At 41.4% G+C, this 21,390-nt stretch overlaps 1 protein-coding gene across 4 annotated transcripts in view; it reads left to right on the top strand.

The window, feature by feature from the left end:
- Positions 1 to 21,390, top strand: part of TMEM132D (transmembrane protein 132D) — a 511,610-nt gene that overhangs the window by 235,977 nt on the left and 254,243 nt on the right. For 3 of the 4 annotated variants that reach the window (XM_073222681.1, XM_073222680.1, XM_037014488.2), the window contains one exon: positions 1,072 to 1,218. The exons of the other annotated variant lie outside the window; for it this stretch is intronic. In XM_073222681.1, coding sequence (XP_073078782.1) covers positions 1,072 to 1,218 — 147 coding nt within the window. The remainder of the gene's footprint in view (positions 1 to 1,071; positions 1,219 to 21,390) is intronic. 4 annotated transcript variants of the gene reach the window in all.

Below are 21,390 nucleotides of genomic sequence, written 5' to 3'. Positions count from 1 at the left end.
CTTGCTCACTCATTTAGCTTCTCAGTAGGGAATGAAGTCACTGACATCCTAGAGAAGTCCCATGAGCATGTCATCTGTCCCCTCCCATGGGCGCAGGAAGGAAGGGGTCAGTGAATGGGCGAGAGAAGTAATGAAGTCTGCGACGGCAAGTGTGGTCCCTCCGGTACACTTGTCTAAAGTCTGAGTAGATGTGAGCGCTTGTGCTGTATACCGACTGGTGGTGAGTGACAAAGAATGTAACATCAGACTAAGTGGCTTCTGCACTAGAAGGTCTTATGTGATGTCAAGGGTGCAGCCAGCATTGTTCAACCTGCACTGGGGTTAGGGACCCTTGAGAATCCTGGGCCAGCTGCTCAGATTCTGCATGAACCCCAAGTTTCTCAGGTGTTCAGTGAAAATTAAAAGGGTACTGACCTCATAGGCAGTGTGAAAATTAAATGAGATAAAACTGTAATGAGCTCAGAAGAGAGCCTGGCTTATTGATCACTTAGTAATCAATAAGTGTTAGTAATGATGAAGACGATGATGGTGCTGGAGGGGACAGTGATGCTGAACCCGTCTTGGCCTACATTAGTCTGAACCGTCTGAGCTGCAGCCTCCTCATGTGGGCTCAGGATGTCGTTAGGAAGTAGATGCTACAGATGAAGTGGCTGTCAGTGCCCGGCACAGAGGCCATGTTCAGTGGATGGGCATTGTTCTTACGAATTTTACTTTCCCGGTTTTAATTCAGTTTCTTTCTCTATTTAGTTTGAACAGTCTGGGGCTTTCAGGTAATTCATTTAAAAAAAATTAAAGCCATGCACTCTCCCATTACTATTTCTTTATGTAGCCACTGCTTGCAAGCTGCCAGTGCACTGCTGACTTCTCCTCTATTAAAAGTGGGAATAATCGGGGAAAAATTAGGACAGATGGATTGGAAGGTGGTTGCAAATATGTGACTAAATCCTATTAAACTTGAGCTTACCCCTGCCACGCAAGGATGTGCAATTAAGTTCACTGTGTTCCCGGAACGAGCGGTAGCCCAGGGATTCCCCAGAGCTGTCTCAGCTGTGCACTCACTGTCTCCCACAGGGCAAAGGTGAAGAAAGGCGTGAACATCATTGGTGTGAGAGCCAGCAGCCCTTCTGTTTGGGAGGTCAAGGACAGCACAGATCATACTGGGAAATATGCACCCGCTGTCATTGTTTGTCAGAAGAAATCTGCTGGCTTGGAAAACAGGTGAGTCCCTGCATTCTCCATGTATTCAGGCTAGCAGCGACAGTGGACTCATTTTCCCCACATTTGCTAGCAACCATTCTCACTGGGGTTTGCATTTAGTGTGTGTCGTCTGTGTTATTAGTGCTTCTAGTAGGATGGAGGGACTCCTTCATTTGGGAAGGGTGGACTGTTATTCACAGTGGACCCACTTAAAATCCCAGTGCAACTCTGGGTCACCTGCAAGGACTCCCTGGAGATGAAATTTATCTGCAAATGATATTACACTTCCACATGACCCCTTTCGATCCATACAATTAGGTGAACTGAAAGTCTCGGCATCTCTAATCAAATGGCCTGTTTTGCAAGCGTTACAAACAAGAGTGAGTATATCTCTTGGTACACTGTTGCATTCCACGTTTGCTGTGTAGACTTAAATATAATGGATGTGATGGGATTTGTGTGCAGGCATTTTCTGATTGTACAGCAAATTATCTGCTGTGAATCACTCTTGAGACAAATTAAAACTTGAATCTGTCTCCGATTCTTACCAAATTAGGAACAGCCAACTCACAGCTGGGCACAGAGCCTGGGAAGGTCGTGGTTCCTGATTTGCAGCTCTTCCCTGAAACCTCATTTGTGGTTGTGAACATTTCCTAGTATGGTCACATACTTGTACCACTCTTAAGTTAGTTGCTTTTTAATTTTTATATTACTGAAAACTGAAATAATACCACATGGATGAATCCCAGTAGGTAACACATTATCTCTGGAGTCAGATTGTTAACCTTTGTAGCTCGGTGTTTGGAAAATATGTTTATTCTCTATTACTTATCCTAATATTGAGGTCATAAATCTCAAGTGCTGGCTGTTACACACTTTTGGTTTATTACCAAGGAGGATTTGATGTCACTTGAGGAATGATTTGATTAGGAGTCCCTTCTGTGCCCGTTTGCTCAGCACCAGTGCTCCAGGATTCCGGTTATAATGTTCAAACTCTGGCTCATGCTCTTCCTTCTGTGATGAATGTTCCAAGGTATTTTCTTGAAGATTTGCTTGTAGAGCAAACGAGAGGAAAAAAGTGAAATCTGCATTTTTGAGTTCTGCCCTAAATGTTTATGTAGTAATAGTGTGCCACACTGATTAACCCAGCGAACTAGTCATTGGATTTGGGAAATAAGGTGCCACCTCAATAAAAGGTTTCTTTTGTGTTGTGAAGTTAGCAAAAATTAGGAAGGATGGATAGATAGATAGATAGATAGATAGATAGATAGATAGATAGATAGATAGATAGATAGATGTTATTCTTTACCAGAAAGGAAGGAGGACTTTAGGGGAAAGTGCCCCAACCCATGTGTCTGGTTTCCTCCTGCTCCTGCCATCTCCTCTGTGAGGTCTTAATATTACTGGCAGTGGTTGAGTTGCAAAGGCATTTGAACCATTTTAAACTCTGATGCTTTTTTTTTCACTTTTGAATTCCTGGCTAAGAAGAAGTTGAGGTCATCTTAGCCACGGAGAAGCAGTAAGGTACCTCCACCCCGTTATGGTGTTGGCTGCCTCCAATGAGGGGCTTGCAAGGAGTTTTAATACCTCCTCACATGGAACTGAAACACGACATCTCTAGAACATACCGAAACATACCAGTGTGTGGAGCGTGTCTTTTCCCCCCTTTCATCTGCATCAGTATCTTTAGGAAACAAGCACTCTGGATGAGATATCACGCTAGTCCTTCAGAAGTTCTGATACCATGCCATTTCCTATGGAGAATATTTCTTGCCCCTTGTAGACTCTGATGCCAGGTTTCTGTTTTTGTGATGGAGAAAAAGCACACACACACACACAAATTATGTATATGTATATATATATAGCAGGAATTCATGGAACATATATGTGATAATAGGTGTTAAAACATGTGCGTGCATATACATGTACCCTTTTATGTGTTTTATACATGCACATGTGGGCTGATGCAGAGTATTTAAAATCTTTTTTGGAATCCAGTTCTTAGGTTACAGCTAGGAAGGCTTTGCTTAATGGGGGAGCTGTAGAAAGGAAGCTCTTGGTTTGGGAACCATGCCTACCTGGTTTGCAGTGGTGTTTCCAGCCCGTACTGCATGTCGGGCACACACGGGCTCTCCATAAATGTTTGTTCAGTGAAGTTCTAGAGTTAGGCCACACCTCTGATACTATGTGTATTATAATGCAAGTCTGTAAGTGCACATATTGAGAGGCTTTCGTGCACCTGTTCAGAAAAATAAGGTGCATAACAGTGTGTGTATTGAAGCCCCATTTGGGGAAACCCAAGGAAGGGTTCATTTTTTGAGCAGAGGGAATTTCTACTGGAGGGAGCTGGCAAGCTGGGGAAGAAGGCTGAAGGTAAATTAGTTTTTACTGTGAACCACTTGGCCTGTAATATATTTCTTTTTAATATGTGCTTGTATTGCCATTTAATAAAATGTATACAGTAAAAATAGACATTTTTTGGAACACAATATATTCAGTAATAGGTTCAACTTTTATCCTCTCTTAAGAATTTTTCATTTTACTTCTGTCTTTATGAAATTAAATAAAGAAAATTTATGTTCCACTATTTGGGATAGTGAGTGGCCTGGGAAGAGATCAGTTTTTCTTAAGGATAATAGGAAAATGTATTATGGAGTGGGCATTTGAATGTTAGTCGGTTTTGCTTCAAAAGCTGTTTCGCTTTTTAAGTTCTTCCTTCTCTTTTAATGTTTTTTGGTTATTCTTAAAAGCCAGAATCACATAATCAGAATGCAAAAAAGGCAGTCTTAATTACGTTGAGAGTCATGGATTTTGTATGGCTGATAATTCACCATGGGCCACGACGTTGCGTTAATGAAGTTAAGTCACTGTGATGGGTGTAATTTTATGGATTAAGGAGATGCTGGTGCTAGTGCTAAATTCATCAGGAAGGAGTGAAGATCTCTTGTTTAAGTTGAAATATATCCTTCCTTTTCTGAAGATGTTTGGTTGCGAAAAACCTTATCATCACAGTATTAACATATGCATGTTATCACAGCCATCAGATCTGTTTTGACTAAGCATTGCCGGGAAATATTATGGAACACAGCAGAATAACTGATTATTCTCTGTCCATCACATTGCATTTTGCATTTTCAGAATCTTGCTTACTATAGCACTGTGTAAACTTAGATACATGTAACAAAAACCATATACTTTTTGTTTATCCATTCCTCTCTGCACAGATGAGTGTTTTCCAAAGTTTATCACAGTTGCTATTTAAATGATTTTAGATGGTACACAGATATGAATTTAAATAAACTGGAATGACAGAAATTTACATGCTCTTCAGTTTCTCCAGCAAGACTTCTGACTGAAGAGTCCATCTCTTTTAGGAGCGAATATGTTTTTAAGACCTTTTTTCTTTGCTAATAGATTGTAGACTAGAAAGGCTACATAGCTAGAATTCAATCTTTTCTCATAATTATATTTTTATTTCATGCAATACTTTCCATATATTATAAATGATTTCATTTTAAAACAAACATTTTAAGTAATAACATGAACTGCCATAAAAAAGCAATTGATATTTCAAATATATATAGATATGATTTAAGATCATGAATATATGTACAAAGTTAGGATAAGCTGGCATTGATAAATTTATCTCATACTGCATTTGTTAGGATTGGGTTTGATTATTTAATTGTTAATGCAAATGAGAGTGATTTAAACAAGATAGTTTATTTCTCTCTCATATAAATAAAGTCCTGATGTAGGCAGGTTGTGGCTGTTATGGCAACTCCCCAGTACCATTGGGGTCCCAGGAAGCTATCTTTCTTTATGTTAACATATTTATCTTTTAGCATATTAATCTAGGTTAATGCATGGCTTTTATCCTCACAGATTAAAATAGCTGCTAAAGCACCAGTTATCACATCCGCATTGCAGGACAAAGAAAAATGACTAAAACAGGTGTTCTCAGCTGGGTCAACTCCCTTTAAGCATCTTTCCTGAAAACTCATGCCAACCCCCACTTCTCTTGCATCTCATTAGTCAGAACGATCACATAGCCACATCAAACTTCAAAGGAAATGGGTAATATTACTTACTATAGGCAGCAGTATACTCAGCTCAGAATCAGTTTTCTGCTCCGAAGATAGAAAAGCAGATTGAAAGGGCTGGTCAACCAAAAATCTCTATCTCAGCAATTTATAAAGAGAAAGTGTTGTGGGATTTCCAATAGCATGATGAAAAGAATATAGGACCTAACTGTCTCCTTCATGCTTCCAGGTTCCCATGGAAATTTCCAGGAACATAGAATAGGGGTGGGAAGACCCACATTAGCAATGTACTAGAAAAGTTCTGCGTGTGTTAGAAACTTAGAGAACTGAGTTTGTTAAAGTGCAAACAGGCCTGGGATAAGGAGGGTGTCAAGGTCACTGATCTTAATTGTGCATTAAAAAAGGGGGCTCTGGAATGTGAGTGATGACCTAGGCATATAAAAATCAGGAGTGTCTCCTAATAGAGACAGTTGATGGTGGCCCAGGTAAGAGCATGGAAGCTGCAAGGTTGCTTCTCTGGACGCTGAAGTCTCTGGTTGAGGAGCAGGCATTTGGAGCAGGCTACCCAAACAGGCAGAAAACCCATAGACATATGAAAAGTAACACCATGAGAAAGAATTTGGGGGAAACCCTTAAACATCAGGGACAAAGACAGAATTTCACATGAAATAGAGATGATTTCAAACACTGATGCATAGTCTCCAATTCAAAATAAGCATTGTATCTTACAAGAGATCAGGCCCACAAGAGAAGCCACCCGAGAGAGAAGACAGATGGGGTTGAGCACCACAAGGGCGGTTGGTTTCACTGCTGCAGAAAACAAAATCAGTGGAGGTGAGTGAAGATGGTAGGAGAAAGAGAAATTTCAGAAGAAAGAATGAAAACGAAGTGAAAATCCGAAGGAAGAATCCCTGAAAGAAAATCAAACAAGAGTGTGAAAAATGAGGGAAGGACCACAGGAACACATGGAGCTCATGGGGTCATGTGAGGCCTAGCACTACTGGACCCATGAGGACCAAAACATATGTTCAACAAAGGCTGTGTCCACAGATGTGTGTCCACTGCAGTGTTGGTCACGGCAGCCAAACTGCCGTGTGCCATTTGGCCGTAAAAGGGGAGAAGTCCTGGCACAAGCTACAACATGGAAGGACCTTGAAAACATGCTGTGTAATGGAAACCAGACATAAAAGAAGCGGGGATGGGAAATGAGGGCTAGTGGATATGGGGTTTCTTCGGGGAGTCATAAAATATCCTATTATTAAGTAGTGATGATGGTTGTACAACTTTGTGAACAGACTGAAAGCCGCTACCTTGTGCACCTTAAAATGATGACTTTTATAGCATATGGATTATGTCTTCCTAAATCAGCTATAAAAAGCAGTGGCTTCCAAAAGAGCTTATAATATGATACCAATTTTGTTTATAAGCAGAGGGCAGGAAAAATCAAGAAGATGTCAATCAGAATGTGGACAGTGTGCATCCCCAGACGAGGTTACTGGTAATTCAGATTTGGCCCTTCATTTGCTCAGGTGTATTTCTGAAAATTCCCATAGTGAACACAGATGGTTTGAATTAGGAGAAGATAAGATACGGAAGACAGAAAAAGAATGACATTGCAGTGCACTGTGGAAAGTGTTGTGTCACGGTCCTCGACGTGTATCTGTGTGATTGCTGGATGGGATACTGACTATTTTTGGAACGTTTTGTCCATCTGCTGACTTGCCCAGATTTGAAGCCAGAAAGATCTGGCATCTTTTTGTTTTGAGCAAAAATGACTTGTAATGGAGATACTGTTTCAATGGATTTGTTTTAAAATGTTGAATTTTGCTTTGGAAAGCAAATAAAGACCTTGAGTTTTTTAAAAGTAATCTAATAATTTGATTAGAGATGATTTTTAGCAATCTGTCTTTAGTGAGACAATTTAGCTTTTCTGACACCCGGAACCTGAGTTTAACAACAGAAAACCCTAAAGCAATAGTATGAAGTCCTCAAAATGTTGTCTCTTCTGTGGCCTGTGATGTTTTTGACACCTTAAATGCCTTCAATATCCTTACATTTGGCTTTTATGAGTTATAATTACCATATGTATTACCATACGAATGTTAATTCCTTCATAAGCAAGAACATGGACTTGATTCAGGAAATCTAATATTGATTTCTCATTTTTATGCTGGCTGTTTCACATTTCACCAGAGAGGTAATAAAAGCTAACGTGTCCTCTTCTGTAAAATTAACGTGACAGTGTCAGCCTTCTCTGGACACTGGTGAGAAGCTGACATAATCCTACATGTGAACACACAGAAATAAGAGCACCATTCAAAGAAACCATCTCTAAATTGTTTTTAGATTGTTAAAATGACTATTTTGTATGTGGAACACACTATAGGTCATGAAAGATTATATTTTATTTCCATTCCCAAGGTATGAGATGAATTACATTAATTGTATATAGAGCCTGTATCAAGTATGGACAGAGTTTTCCCACTGTGTTTAAATTTAGAATCTGTCAGAAGCATTTCCATTCAAGTTTGTTTTAATAACTTCTGCATTAGGGGTACAACAGACCGAGGTGTCATTTCCATTGCTACTAGATATCCTTCCTCCTAATCAGATTGGCAAAAACAAAAGAGAAGCAAACAATAAAATGTTTTTCTGAGGATGCCAAAGAACACGGAACCCTTATACACTGCAGGAGGAAGTACAAAACGCTTGATCCACTTTGGAAAGGTATTTCTCAGTACCTGGTGACTGAAATTACAGTTCTAAGTACATTAGTCTAGATAAAAGACTAGCCATGGATATGGAGAGATGTGCATATATGGGTGCAGTAGTGTTCATTGTATTTTTTTCAATAGCTAACAGTTGAAAACGACCTAAGTATCATTCAAGAGGTGAAACAATTAAAAGATGGTACATTCATATAGAATTAGGTGGAATGTCCTAGATCTAGTTATTAATGTATATCAACATTAGATTGACCCAAAAAATGTGTGGAGGGATGCACAAAACTTGAATAATAGCATGTTTAAAAAAATGACCCACAGAAAATGTCTTATTTTGTGGAAAATACTGAATTATTGTGGACATAGGTGGGATGTGACATAGATGCTGCTTAGAAGACCAGCATTTGAAACACCACGTACAAGCAAGGCCGTTGGGCAGATGACGTGGAGGAGAGCACTTTAGATCTCCTAAGATAATACCGAGTTGGTCCCAGGAAATGTAAGCTTGTTTGTACTGCTTCCATTAGAAACATATAGACTAAGAGAAGGAGCAGCGATAATTCAAGCACATGGCATTACAGTGAAGGGAAATTGTGAGCCCAGTTCTCTACGAAATTGTACCTCAGGCAGAATCATTTACCATTTCCTGACACCCTTCCAATCCCATTATGTGGCAGCATGGGGAAGGGTGAGGTTTGCCTTAATTTACCTTTATGTTGCTTTACTTTTATTACATCCGTATATTTGATATTTAATATCTCCCATTTTCAAGGACAGTACCAAATTTGGGATTAAATTATTCAACATCCACTTCGGTGTGTAACGACAGTGAGATATCGCCGCACATCTTTACTTGCAGAAACTTTCGATAGGATCTCCAGAGTGCTGTAATGCTAAAATACTGACTGCTTTTTCTTCTAGAGCTACAAAAGTAATAAATGTGGCATTAAATAATAACCTAATAGCAACAATAATTATATTATGCCACTTGCTGGTGTTCATCAAAGTGCTTCATAAATGCACTCTGGTGGCACAGATCGCAGCTAATGCTAGGTTGCTGTGGTTTGTAATTTCATGGAGTCCGACCAACCCCCTATATATTGCTTTGAGGAAAGACAATAAAACTCTTCATTCAAGGGAATTGTCAAAAATGTCTGCAGTAATATATCTGATGGGATGTACCATTTTATCTAGAAAACCATGGGCCGCTATTTGTCTTCATGTAAATTTCTGAACTGGAAATTTCAGTGAATGGGTGTACATGTGAGTGTGTATACACCCATGTGTGCAGAACTATTAGTGTCTTTCTCTTCAAGCATGGACAACATTATCTGTAAAAGTTCTGCAGGGAAAAATATTTCTATATCTATAGCTGTATCTATATATCTATATAACTTTATCTTCATAGCTTCTATTTATTCTATATTTTTATGCATGTGCATAATGCAAAATATAGAAGCATTTTTTTATTTGCTACATGTTATGAGCATTTGTAATCCTATTTGTTTTGGGGTATTCATAGGTGTTCATTGTGGAAAAGCTGCTTAGGTTTCTGCATACCTTAAGTGTTTTTGAGAGTGAGGGAGAAGTTCTTGGGAAAGTTGGTGTTTTGATCGTTTTGCTGTGCAGTGCAAGAGGCTCTTCAGTTCTGTGCCTTCATTCTCCATGACAACCCTTTACTCTGCATCCCACCGGACATCCTGAAATCTCCAGATTTCCCTGGTGTGCTAAGCTTGATGGAACAAATGCTGTGTTTGGATTATCTGTTTCTTGAAGGCCTAGGGAGCAGTTTAGAAAGGATAATAGTATTTCAGGGAACATTAATAAAAGAAACAAAGAAAAATTATAGGATCCATCCAAAGAAGCTTTATTATAGTACAACTGTAAAAAATAGCTTGTTTCTTATGTTTAAAATTTCACTCTGGTTATTGTTCCCTTGAACAGGATGTCTTACTTTATTTTAAATGATATTCTGTCATTTCTATCATTTTCCAAAAGTGTCATTCTGACAGCACTCAGCTTTTGTGCCGTGGGCCAGTTAGTTCAAGAAGGCCCTTTGGTGACTTAGGCCTTCAACCCAGGTGATTAGTTTTGTCACCAGTTAGGCTGGCATGCCTTTCTGCTCAGGAATGGTATTTGAACTGAGACATAGTAGGAGAAATTAACAGTAAGGGCATGGAACGTTGAATTCCCACTTGGGGCTTTTTTTCTTTCTTTACAGCTTTTGAATTATATACCATAAAGCTCACTTGTTTAAAGTTGCAGTTAAGTGAGTTTTAGAAAACTTAATCTGTTATTCAGCCATCACCATCACCTTGTTTTAGGACATTTCCATCATCAGAACCAGTCCCTTGTTATTTGCAGGGAATTTCCCATTCTCCAATTCGTGGCAACCACTTGTTTATTTTCTGTCTTCATAAATTTGCCTTTTCCTTAACAACCCAAACTGGGAATGACCCAAATGTCTATCTGTTGATGACTAGGTAAAAACCATGTTAAGGTTTAGCAATAGAATACTATGCAGCAATGAAAAAGAACCAGCTCTCATGCAGAAAAACTATTCTAGCGAAAGAAGCCAGACACATGAGGTCACATATTTTATGATTCCATTTATGAACAATTTCTAGATCTCATTTTAAATTATTTGATTTTCCACTTCTCACTGGGATCCACTGTTCTCAGGCACCAGGTTAACTTAATTCTTTCTAAATTACTTTTTAATTTTCCTTTTATTTTTACACAAACTTACTTTTTTATAAGCTTTTAAGACTTGTGCTCAAAGTGACCCTTACCTCCACTTTAAATGCCCTGTGATCAGCAGAAGGAGAAAGTGATCCACTGACCAGCCATCCTAATAGCAGGTAGCATTAAAACCTTTTTCATCTCACTGTTTTGAAGAGGCTTATTCTTTAAGCAAAAGATTCCAGTCAATAAATGTGGGGGTGCTGGGGGTGGGTGGCTATAGATCCTTCATCTTTGTTGTAAGGGTAGATCCAGTTTTGGTACAGTGGAAATAAGATGTTGAGTATGACCTCAACTCACATCACAAGGTCAGCGATACCTTTCCTGTAATCTTAAATCTAAAATATTCCAGAAGAAAAAAAAATAGGTTTTTCAATTGTGGACTGAATACCAGGATAGGTGTAATTGTGTCAGGATCAATTTCAAAGTGTACAGAAATCTGCTGGGATCTCAAAGCCCGTGAGAATTCCTTAGATTCAGTAGACACCAGTGTTAGTTGTCAGTGTTCCTTTGCTGGTTACTGCTTAGCGGTGTCCTCGTGTGACTCTTGAAGCCTGAGATTCTTGCCAAATGTGGTTTTGATGACCCACTCTTTGGTGCAAATGGAAAATGGATGAGCACAGCATTTTGCTGGGCTGGAAGGTGTTTATTATAACAGACCTGCATGGAGAAAACCGGTACAAGGCCCTTGAAGGGGAATGAGACAACCCGAGCATTGGAAGGGGCCATGTGGAGAGGGTGGTTGGATATTAAATACAACACAAAATGGGAGAAATGGAGGTGTTTTTCAGCATTATTGCTTAATGGTTGTGTGTATAGATTGTTCTTCACCTGAAATCATTAAAAACCAGGAGGCTGGATGGAATGAAAAAAGTGGAAGTTGGCACAGGTTTTCCAAAGCCCCGACAATAGTATATTCCTCACAGTTTGTACCGTGTCGACTTCCAAGTGGCAGGACTACGCACGGACTCCATGGGCTCCCTTCACTCTGGAATGTAACAAAATTTCTCCTAAAGGGAGTTTACCTTTCCCAAACTGGAAAATTAGCATTGCTCAGATTCAGAAGTTAACTGAAAACTCAAAACTATGAATAAAGGCTGTATTATTGAAATCCAGGTGGAGGCTGCTGCCCACTGCAGTTCTGAAGCCTGGGGGCTTCCTCTGTGTTGCAGCAGACGGGCGGAGAGTCCTAACCTATTAAACACAAGGTGCAGCAGGCTGAGCCTTTCTGCCCAAGGGACCGGAGGGTTTGAGAAAAGGATGGCGTATCAAATGTTCCATCTGTTTAAACACTCAAAATCACGTTAGGTATTACCCACCACTGTCCTGTTAGGCCCACACTTCCCTGGGACCTGTTCCAGGTTACAGGGTTGGGTGTGTTACATGGGAAACTTGTGTCTGACCCTGACTGCCCCACTGCTACCATTAACGCAGGGCCCTCCTCCTTTTCTGGTGCCAGGGACTTGCTGTGGCAACTCTGGGTAGCCTATACATCTCTTCTCAGAATAATGATTCTAATTCCATAAAGCAAAATTTGTAAGGATACTAAAGAAGGTGATTATATAGAAATGGAATCTTCAGAATATTCTCACCAGCAAGGTGGAATGACGTGAAGATCACACTGACTTCTCTTGGTGAATAGTCACTGTCTCCACTGCTCTGGCTATTGGGTACATTCATTATTGAAGGACGGGCTACATTTCAGTCAGAGGCTGTGTGGCAGGGATGTTCCCCATCCAAGTTCATAGACCCCCAGGTTCCATGTCCACAGCAGACACCAGATTAATAACCCCTTCCTTAAAAGAAGTTCGGGTTTCTTACAGTGGAATGAGACATAATTAAAGAATAAAAAATATTTTTAACATGTAAAAACCTAAACCTTTCTACACTACAATTAAGAAAAGTATATTATATTACAACTTCACCTAAGTGTAATTGCAAACGGCAGAAAACCTGCATAGAACTTCCCATATGCAGTGTGTCTGAATGTGCCAAGATTTGTTAAACTGTTTAATAACCCTTTGGTTCAGTATTCTAGGAATTTATCACAAATAATTCATCACAAATATTACGCAGAAGCATGGTCTTCACATTTTAATTAATTAATAGTGAAAAAATCTGGAATCTGCTAAATAGTTAAGGATAGAAGACTGATTTAATAGCTTAAGCATGTTACATAGCAAGATGTAACAGGGCCAATGAAACAGTGTTTTAGAAGATTCATTGGCACAAGAAAAGCTCTCAGTTTACTGGTATGTACACACATGCACGCACACACACACACACACACAATGTCTTCAAAAGTCAAAGGGTGAAATATGATAGAGTTTTAATATTAGTGAGATGATGGGTGATGTTTATTTATTCCTAAATTCAAGCCATACACTTTTTGAGAACCTACCACATGCAAGGTATGGTGTTCTGAGTTCACAGTTACAAAATGAAACATCCATTTGTATGGATCTCAGTGTCAAAGTCTTACTTGTTGACTTTTGCTGATCTTTACAATAAGCTTGCATTACAAAAATTAATCACAAAAATTATCCAGGGGTTTTAGTTCTTTCACTGTTATTACAGACTTGCCATAGAGAAGTGTGCACATTTCCTCCAAAGTGAAATCAATGTTGATGTGAAGGGCACTGTCAAGTTATTGGCAAAACTGTTTTATTCCCCTTAGAAGACAAACTGTCTTTGAAAAACTGATTTTCTTAGGATCATATACATTGTCTTTTTGTGTGTGTGTGTGTGTGTGTGGTTACGTTTAAGAACACAATGCAAAGTTATCTTTGGATTTGAGCAGTGGAAATCTCTGAAATGCTTATGAGATACAATGTGTATTGACCCTCTTTTAGCAAGATAAATGAGAATAGATTTATTCTATTACATAATAATCAGGATACCAATTAAAGCCATATCAAAATAAAGGAAATCCATAAGTTCTGATTCAGTTCTAGTATCAGAAGTCAGGTTTTCTTTTTAAATCATAAATATCCAGAACAGCCAAGCATAATTTCCCCCTTTCTTTATTCAACCATGCCTGCCACCAGGAAAACGGCCTGCAAACTGATTTCAGAGTGACCTTGTGATGGGGTTATGAGCCTAAGAAATTGTAGCAGAAGCCTCGGGCAGGATTTATGAGAAGATGTGAAATGAATTTTGCATGGGGAAGGAAAATTTCATTTCATATTTATTGTTGAGTGCCATTTTAACATAGGGCAATGGAATGGCTTGACACCCTTGAAGGTGGTGCTCAGACCTGCCCCACCCCTGCCATTCGGGAAAATTAGATACAACCACTGCTAAGGTTTCTCCATGCCTGATGACCAGGACTCCCTTGTCCCATCCATGCCTCTAATCTTTAGGCATTCCCAGAGCCTCCAATTAGCTCCTTTCCGTGAGAGTAGAATGTCTATTGTGAGATATCTCCAGTCAGTAATTTATGAATATCTCACTTTTCTTAAGAGATAAATGTATGCTACCTTTTGTTCTAAGGGTTTTACTGATAGCCACCCTCAATTTAGCTCACTGAATTCATTTTTCTAACACGCAAGGCAGAAGTCTCATTTCTGTCTGTCACATGGATCATGAAGCTGAGAGCCAGCCAGTGGTCGGCAGCATAAGTGACCCCCTGGGGTAGGCTGAGTGCCTCTCTCCTCCTCCCCCAAAATGTGTCTGTGCCCCAACTCCCAGAACCTGTGACTGTGTCACCTTACAGAGTAGAAGGGACTTTGAAGATGTGATAAGTTAAGGCTCTTGAGATGGGGATTCTCCTTGTAGACCTCACATCGTTACAGTTGTCCTCAAAGAGGGAGGCAGAGGGAGATTTGACTGCAGAAAAGATGTGACAATGACACTGGAGATTGGGTGGATTTAAAAAAGGGACAAGGAGCCAAGGAGTGCAGGGTACCACCAAAAGCTGAAGAAGGTGACAGGCTGTCTGGTGAGGTCTTCAGAAAGGAGCAGCTTCATCAAAGCCTTAATTTCAGACTTTGGAGCTCCTGAACTGTGAGAAGGTAAATGTGTGGTGCTCCAAGCTGTTAAGTTGGTGTCAGCAGTCCCAGGACTCTGGCACATGCCCCAGGTCATCCACACTGGTGGTAGAATGAGGTCGTAGGACCAGGGACATAGGCTGAGCTGGAGCCCTCAGCCACAGGGCTGCATGGGAAGCTCTTTAGTCTCAAGCCAGGCCCTCTGGAGTTAGGAAAGTAGTGTGTTTAGGAAAGTGAGTGGCAATGTGGATTCACATGGTTTGTGTCCAAAGCCCTGCACTGCCACCTGTCCATGTTGGGGCATTGGCCCAGATACATGGCCGCTGCGTCTCCCGTGTCCACATGTATGAGGTGGATGTGAAACTTCACAGATGTTCGGGTGTCCTGCGGATGGAGGACTTAGCGCACACCTGGTCTCTTCGTCCAGTCAAGGTCACAGTCAGTGATGGGTGCTCGCCAAGACTCGAAGGCCGTGAGGGTTTCAATGTCCAGTTCCAGCCACACTGCTCACACTCTACTTTCATTCATTTATATTCATCTTACGTAACACTAGTATGTAGGGTGTGTGTGTGTACAAAACTCTTCCCTGAAATGAGTTCAAAGGATGCTGAAAGCCTGAACACCAACGGGCCGACAGTGGTGGGGTGCAGAGGGCTGACTTCTGGGGGGCATCAGCATGTGGCCGCCTGGCTTCCTACTAGGAAAGTTGATGGGCATCCAGATGGACAGGTAAGTGTGATAAAGTAGGTGGCACTGGTACACGGTGCTTAAGAGGTAAATACTGATTTAACACCTGCTGCGTGAGGGGTTCTGGGAGATGAGAGGGTTCATATCCTTCCAGAAGAGCCTCTTGGGTGCAAAGCAGTGATTCAGGCTCAAGGCTTTGATTAAGTCAGTCCCTCCAAATGACCAAAGAGCAGTTCTATCATAGGCTCTCCCCTCGTCGTGGGCATCACGAGCCACAGAGCCTGTTGTCTCACGCTGGACCACATTTCCCTGTGAGAACCCTGCTGTACTGGGGGCAGCGTTCCTGGAAGAGGGCCCCAGCTCCGAGCAAATCACAGCTATGGAAAGAATGCATCATAGAGACACAATTAGGACCACCTTCAACACTGACCATGATTTCATTGCTGTTGTTCAGCTGCGGTGTATCTGAAGGAACACTGGATTAGAGCGAGGAGACCCATTTCCTGATTGCTGTGTCAGTTAGGAGTCTGTCTATTGAAAGTGACAGAAAACCCAGGCCCAGCTCTTTTGCTCAAGGAGAGAAAATGCAATGAACAAGGAAATCTGATGGAGATGGTGGTGGTGGTGGAGTTATTAGCTCATGAAACAGCAAAATCTTGAGGTAGACCTTCGGCTGTGGCTGGTGTGGTGGTTTTCAAACCGGTCTAGAGATCCTTTGACACTCCTTCCTTGAAAAGGGGGATCTAATAACCTCCCCTGAAGTGTGGCTTGGGCTTCCCTGCCTCTAGCCGACAGAGCACAGCCCACCGATTGTGTGTGGCTTCGGAAACTGGGTCCTACGTGACGTGGCCACCTCTGCTGTGTTCCCTCTTGAAGCAGTCATCCTGGGACAAGCTGCCAGCTGCCATGCCATGTGGGCACTGTGTACCTGTGGAGGGGCCCGTGGAGGGATGTACAGAGGATGCCTGCCCAGCTGCACCAGCTTCCCGGCTGCGTGAGCAGGCCTGGAGCACTGCTGCATCCTGACCAGCCTCCTGAGCGGCTCTGAGCCAAAAAACAACCCAACTCAGCCACCCCAAACTGCTGACCCTTGAGATCAGGAGGACAGTAAATACGTGTAGTTGGGCTGTGCTGTACAGATGGGTTTGAAGATGCGCCAGCACCCACATCCTCTCTGTCCCTGGGCTCCTTTCTGTGCAACATCCTCAGCAAGGCTTGCCTGTCTTCATGGTGAGGTGGTTACGGCATTTCCAACCTCAGAGCATCCTGTTTTTCAGTCCAGTGGGAAAGACACAGTGAAGCGTCTCTCCCATAGACCCTCTGGGATCTCTGCTGGCTGGGCCAGCCGTGGCCAGGACTGTGGTCATAAGCTGGACAGGCAGGAATTGTCAGTCAGCGAAATGCAGAAAGGGAGAGAGTTTTCTGTCAGTCAGCCCATAGTCTTTTTATGAAAATAGAGGAATTTAGCCCACAATTATTTGAGTGGCTATTATGTACCCGGCACAGTTCTAAGCCCTGGAGAAACATCAGGAAGCAAAAAAAGAACAAGAAGCTGTTTTTCCTGTTGCTTACATTCCAACGATTAATTCCATGTGGTTAAAAACACTGCAGAATCTAATGGACCAATATTTGTTGGTTGGCAGCTGTGTCCTTGAATAATTCACTTTCTTCTCTCTTACTTTCCTCACCTGGAGAAATCAAGATATAGTATGTCTTCTCCTTCCTTGCAAGATAAAATGAGGGGATAAACGTGGAAACAACATATGAAATCTAGAATATTACTATTTTCAATATTGAAGCCAAGTTCACAGACTGGGAGAAAATACTTGCCAATCATATTGCTGACAAGGGGCCAACATCCAGAATGGAAGACAGATGAGCCAGTTTAAACAATGGACAACATATTTGAACAGAGGTCTTACAAAAGATGGATAGATGGCAAATGAGCACACAAATACACTCAACACTGTTAGTTATCAAAGAAACACAGATTTAAACTGCAGTGAGATGCCACCTCACATCCTCTAAAGTGGCTGACTTTACAAAGACTGATATACTTACACTTATATATTCACACCATCTTTCTCCACAATAGTGCCAGCGTCCACTACCAAGTGAGTTGATGAACACATTCCTTTATCTCTGTAAATGGGATAAGACTCCAAACTGAAAAGGGAAAGCAGTACCGATGTATACAGCATGGATGTATCTCCAAAAAAATTCCCAAGTGAAAGCCAGACACAAATGAGGATACACGCTTGATATGAAATCCTACAGATGGCAAATCTAAACAGTAGGGACAGACAGCAGGTTAGGGGCTGCCTAAGGCACCAGAGGGGTCAAAAATTGGCTACGTGGGTTCACAAAGGACTTCCAGGTTGATGGATGCATACTGGATCTTGATTACAGTTGTGGCTACGCACTTGTATACATTTGCCAAAGTTCCTCCAACTGTATGCTTCAAATGGGAGCATTTTATTCTATGTAAATTGTATACCAATAACTTTCATTTTAAAAATAAGTTAACGTTTAACTCTAGCCTCATTGATCTTTTAAGATTTCAAAACAGTGGTTTGGAGATGAGCAGAAAAAAACACACCCTTCTAAAGTATGCTGAGAATTGGGGCACAGCTGTACATATTTCTGTACAGCGAGCAGGGGCCCCCTTGATCATTCCATGGGCTGGATCACTCAGTTTGGTAGATCCAGGAAATAACGTGTTATTGTGGGCTGCAGAATGGTGAACTGCAGGCCAGATTGGGTCCACGTGTGGATTTATTTCATCTATAGTGGGTTTAAAATTGGGAAATTACACATCTAAATGTAGACCTCTGGCTTCTCCTGCAGAACAAGATGGTGTGTGGCCCTGGATGGTGGTGCTGCACCCACACTTGGAGTGGGCATCAGTACACATATCCCTCACACCCAGGACCCTCCACTTACCATGAATCCTATGACTCCTTGTAGGTGTTATGACCCTCAGTTTATGCATTCAGCATATGTACTTTTGGGTATCATTTATTGGCACTTGGGTCCATGCAACATCACCTTTAATTCTTACATTCCTGCAAAGTAGGCATTCCTATTTCCTTTTTACAGAGGAGGAAACATAAGATCAACAAATGAAGTAACCTTCCCAAGGTCACATCATCTGGAATGTCTAGAACTGGAAATCAAGTGGCCTTTTAATCTCATGCCATATTGTATAGTGCAAAGGAGGGGGAGCGATGGAGAAGAGGCATTACTTGGAAGTCCAGGCTTATAGCATGTGTCTTTCCTTTCTACCTCCATGCCCTGCTTGTCCAGGGCTTTGGCCAGCTTGTGCTGAGAGCCTGACCACTGTTGCTTCCATAAACTGAACTGCTTCAACCTCAAACAGTCCTGGTTTCTTTTTTCAATCAAATACGCCCTCCATGCCAACACTTGAAAAAGGGTTCTAAAGCATTACCTTTTGTGTGTTTTGCAAATGGGAAAGAGTATTAGATGATGTAAATTAGCTCTTTGGCATGATACTGATAAGTCCTCCCATTCTCAACTCTGTCCATTCAGCACATTTTGCCCAGATGCCACAACAAAGACCTGGGGCTCCCCATCCAGTGAGAGGGTCCACTGCCCCTCCCGGCCCCTGAAAGGAGAGGCTCTGACAGTCCCTCACCATCTGAGGGATGGAAACTACACACTTAAGAGGACACGGGAGGAGGCATGCAGCCCACAGTACTGAGTTCACGGAGGACCAGGTGGAGCGGGTGGGAGTTGGGAGCAGCCAGTGCACAGTGATGGGTGTCAGACATTGGGACCAGTGAGCATCTCGGTGGATTTGCAGGAGGTTCAGGAACATTGGAATTCCAGAGACAAGGGAGGAATTGGCGACGAATCAGATTAAGGAGGAGAAAGAGGAGAATGAGAGGAGAAGGAAGGTGGGGGAGAATATGGACGATTATGTTTCAAAACTAAAAGGAAAGAAGGAGGAGTTTTAGGCCCTCAGTGCAGCTAGGGAGAACCTTCTAGAGACTGGCTCAAGTCTTTCTGCCTGACTCCAACCTTTTACCTGCTTTTCAGCTCCCTCCATAATTAATATGTTTGATGAAGTAGGTTTTAAAAAAAGTTGACTTTATAGGTTATTTTGGGCATCAGTCAGCCAGTAGATGTGGGTAAGCCAAGTTGCAGTGCTGGGGAAACACAATCTATGAAACTTAATTCTAGATGAAAAAGATATGTGCTAAATATTTAAGATGGTTAAAAAGAAAAAGGATCCCTGTGCATTACCTGTGCTGTTTCCTTGCCAGGAACGTCCTTCCCTCCCTTCTCCGCTCATCTAAATATACTCATCTTCATCATTCTGTTTGAATGACCCCATTTCTGGGCATCTCCTACCCTTCCCACCTAAGCAGAGATGAAAGGATCTGCCTCTCCTCTCTGCTCCTGAATATACTCTGTCCACACTCATTTGCCTTCTGGATGTTTATTTCCTTCTCCACACTCAAATCTTTAGACTCTCTCTCAAGATACTGCATGTGACACATGAACGTTAAGCAACTGGAAGATAATAAATGGTGTAAGTCAAAATGTGGGACTAGTGTTTCCCAGGACTTTGGCAGGAAATAAGGTTTCCTTTTTTCTGCTCTTTCTCCCTGGAGCTGGTGGAAGGTGGACTTAGAACTTGTCGTGGTTGATTTTCCATAATGTGCATAACGCCAGCCCATGATAGTATATGTGCAGAGGAAAGCAGTCGATGGGAGTAGAAGTTTGGATTCCTGATGGCCACATTCTGCACCTAGATCCAGCTCTGCCTGAATCCACTACTTTCCCTAGGCTTTTCACATACACCAATGAACAACATCTGGCTGTTTAAACCAGTTAGCCAATGGCTAAAATGGAGAAATGTCAGGCAGCCCCATGTGGCCGAGGGAACCCTCACTGTCACATGGACCTCCTCAAACTGCCCCAAGTGGAGCAGCTCACTAGGAATCTTATACTCCAGGTTACAGTTCTGATGACAGACTAATCAAAATAAAAATTTCAAATCTTATTTTATAATATATGTCACAGAATTGCGAATGTGGCACAAGAAGAACCTCTGGTTCCATTTATTTAAAATGGCTAAATGTATAGAGACTGAGATTACAAGCTTCCATATTTGGGTACTGCTTATATAAGAAATTCTAGGTCTTTGACAGGCTGCTCTCTGAGTGTCTCTTCATTAGATCTGTAATTTCAAGTGTGGAATGTATTAACACATGTTACCCTGTGATTTCCCATCTTTTGTCTAATTGAGAGGCTGTCATCTAATACTTGATATTCAATCTCTCTGGTGGTCCCCAACATTCCTTGGATTAAGAAAAATCGCAGAAATTGTGAGTAGGGAGTATTTGGTCTGAGACATGTATTTCACAGGTGGAGAAAGTGAATTTGTAAGCCCTGAGGATTTTGTTGTGAGCCTGGATTGTTGGAAGCTGGGTTGTACAACATTCAGGGCCTTTATCATCACCAACTTCTATCTGGACATTAGCCTTTGTTGAATTTAAAATCTGCTGCTAACTTGTAATAGCTTTTTCCATGTATTGCTTTGAGGATATTCTGGAGGTCTGGAGGTTTTAGAAAATTTTAAAATGAGAAATGAGCATGTCTGATATAATCAGATTTTTTTTCATAAGAGAAATTGCAGGGTGGCTCCCCAAGCTATTTTTCTTAGCAGCCTAGTAATCGTGAGATATGAGATTGTATTTTAGGATTGTCTGAGTAAACCTCCAATGCTCCTCCCTCACCTGGTTTTTCTAATCTGAGGAGATAGATCTTGAGTCTTTCAATCTCTGTAAAATGGTTTCCACTTTGGTTGTCATTTTAAGTATGAATTTCCCCAGGTCATTAACCCTGGAAATGTTACTGCATTTTGCACCTTTTCCTATGGCCAGAAATTTAATTTTTCTTTGATGCTACCATTTCTAGATCCTGTTCTTAATGTCTGGTATTGTGCTTTGGGGTAGACAAAAGTCACTCAAGCTGTACCAC

This window comes from Manis javanica, chromosome 15 (assembly GCF_040802235.1).
Source record: "Manis javanica isolate MJ-LG chromosome 15, MJ_LKY, whole genome shotgun sequence".
In the NCBI taxonomy this organism is placed as follows: domain Eukaryota; kingdom Metazoa; phylum Chordata; class Mammalia; order Pholidota; family Manidae; genus Manis; species Manis javanica.
This window is presented reverse-complemented; position numbering and strand designations above follow the sequence as displayed.